At 26.5% G+C, this 2,482-nt stretch overlaps 1 protein-coding gene across 1 annotated transcript; it reads right to left on the reverse strand.

Annotated features, from left to right (window-relative positions):
- Positions 1–614: 614 nt before the first annotated feature.
- Positions 615–1,184, reverse strand: LOC107494750 (uncharacterized). Its single transcript, XM_016115786.3, has one exon. It carries the CDS (start codon positions 970–972, stop codon positions 763–765), a length of 210 nt encoding a protein of 69 aa, XP_015971272.1. The 5' UTR covers positions 973–1,184; the 3' UTR covers positions 615–762.
- Between the last annotated feature and the right edge of the window lie 1,298 nt (positions 1,185–2,482).

Here is a 2,482-nt window from a genome sequence, read left to right on the forward strand (position 1 = left end):
AATAACTCTATGACAACTTCAATAATTTATGAGATATTTATAAACTCTTATTAGATTACAATAAAAAAAATTCTAAATCCATCAACATAAAATCTAATCTACTAACTAAATAAATAGAAATAAAAATACATGAAATTAAACTAATATTATTCTAACACTTAAAAATATAAAATAAATAATAACTACTAAATAATAATCGAACTCTTCATGTTACAAATATTTAAAGCACGTATTAATTAAATTGATCATTCTGTCAGTTAGATAATAGCACATGGTATATTTTTTAGAGACTAATTCAAAATATTCTATTAAAAAAAATAAATTGGCATATATAATGTTTTAAAAACCATTAACCTTGTTTGTTAATCTCCACCATGATCACACCATCTCATTTAATTAAATTTCCAATTAAACTTTTAAAAAAGTTATCTTACCAAATTATATATACCAATTAAAAAATAAACAACGCCTTAAATTTAAGGTCGGGCAAGCAATTACATAAGAAACATAAACAACCAAGCCTTAATAATTATCCACTCAAGAGAATAACTTACCTCATTAATAACTATAATCATAAAACACTCATTTTTAGTTGATGTACTAAAATAGAACTGAATCTTATTAATTAATTAACTAAGCTTGATCACAAGAAAAAGAAACATTACAAATCAAATCCCATAATAATCCAAAGCAACGTAACCATATAACAATTAAGTACTATGGATCCCATAGTGTAAACAAGAACTTAATTAGGATTGTTAATTAACCCATGTACATATGGATCCCAATTGCTAACAAGAAAATGCATATAAGAGCAAAGTAGAGAATTGCATGAACCAAAATGGATAATCCACTCGTTTGAAAATTGCCAAACTCAACGAACCTGCCTCTACCAGGAATCTGAACCAACAACCCTGGAGTTAATAAAATGAATAAGACCACTGATATAAAAACTGGACCCCAATCAGCCATCTTCAAAAATCAAATAAACTCCTTCAACCAATTAATTGGTCTTGTTATTATTTCAATCTATGCTGTGGTGGTTACGAATTGCAATGAGAAATGATGTGGGAATTAAGTGGAAATGGGACTTAAAAAGAAAATGAGGCAAAAAGTGTTAATTAGTTACCTTTAATTTTGGTACAAGAGACAAGTAATTGATGACAAGGAAAATAAATAAATGAATAAAAATAAAGTGAAGGTTAAAGAATCAAGCTATTCCAATTCATTTATATATGCAACTCTCACATCCACACGCACGGCACAAAATTAAAACTATTACTAAAAAGGAAGCTTCATGTTATGGCTGGGTATGGTACATAACACCCTCATTTAAAAAAAAAAATACATATATCTTCTTAAAATAATATAGTACTGCTTGTTATTACAGGATTATTCAAACTAAATAAGACCACTTAAAACAACAAAGTTTTTTTTCTAAGAGTAAAACATATTTTTTATCTCTCAATATTTGTAATTTTTTTAAAAAATATTTGTAACATTTAATTTTATTTATTTTATTCCTAATATTTTTTATTCTGTGAAAGCTACTCCTAGATATTAATTTCATATAAACGTTAGAGACAAAATTAAAAATATTTAAAGATAGTGTTGACATAAATTGAAAATTATCATCTACAAACAAAATTAAATGAATCGAAAATATTAAGTACAAAATTGAATAAAATTAAACATTTAAAAATATTTAAAAAAAATACAACTGTAACAAACACAAAGTATATTTTATCTTCATTCCAAGTTGAAAATCTGTTTCAATTTTTTGTTTTGTTGAAACCACGTGTATCTTTTTATTAGCCAATTAATAAAGACACACACCCACAAAAGAAAAAAAAAAAAGAAAAGTCTAAAATGCAGTAGTGCTACGAACACAATTTGAACCTTTAATTTGATTTGTGAATTTGCTGGATATGATTGATTATATGAACGAAATGAGATAGATACAAATAAATGAAGCTGACGAAAGAGTTAAAGTCTCTTTAGTGGGATGAATGATGCATGACACCGTTTAAGGACGAATTGTATCATAAAACATTGCACGTTGTAGTCTTATATATCTTTAGCTAACGAATTAAATGAAGAGTGAGGTAATACAAATTTAGAAAGAGGCTTGCTTTTGGAGCTATTTTGATTTATGAATAAAGAAACTTTTTGATTCCTTACGGCTTAAACATTCGAATTCTATGTTATCACCATATCTCGTATTAAGGGGAAAAAAAGAGAGATAAAGAAAAAAAAAGGAAAAATAATTGTTTCCCGGATATGTCAAGCAATCTCTGTGTTGAAGACAAAGTTTAATTTGCCGGACCAATATAAAATTTAGAGTAATCATATTATTAGGCTGTATCTAGTTAAATATTTATATTTATGCATGCTACTCGCTGAGTCATGTTTAAAGATTATTTTTTTCAAGACTACTTTGTAGACGGGTTTCCTTTAAGGATTAATTTCTTTATAGTCATGG

This window comes from Arachis duranensis, chromosome 6 (assembly GCF_000817695.3).
Source record: "Arachis duranensis cultivar V14167 chromosome 6, aradu.V14167.gnm2.J7QH, whole genome shotgun sequence".
Classification (NCBI taxonomy): domain Eukaryota; kingdom Viridiplantae; phylum Streptophyta; class Magnoliopsida; order Fabales; family Fabaceae; genus Arachis; species Arachis duranensis.

Coding starts and splice junctions, on each gene's coding strand:
- LOC107494750 (XM_016115786.3), bottom strand. CDS start 972: ATGGCTGATTGGGGTCCAGTTTTTATATCAGTGGTCTTATTCATTTTA.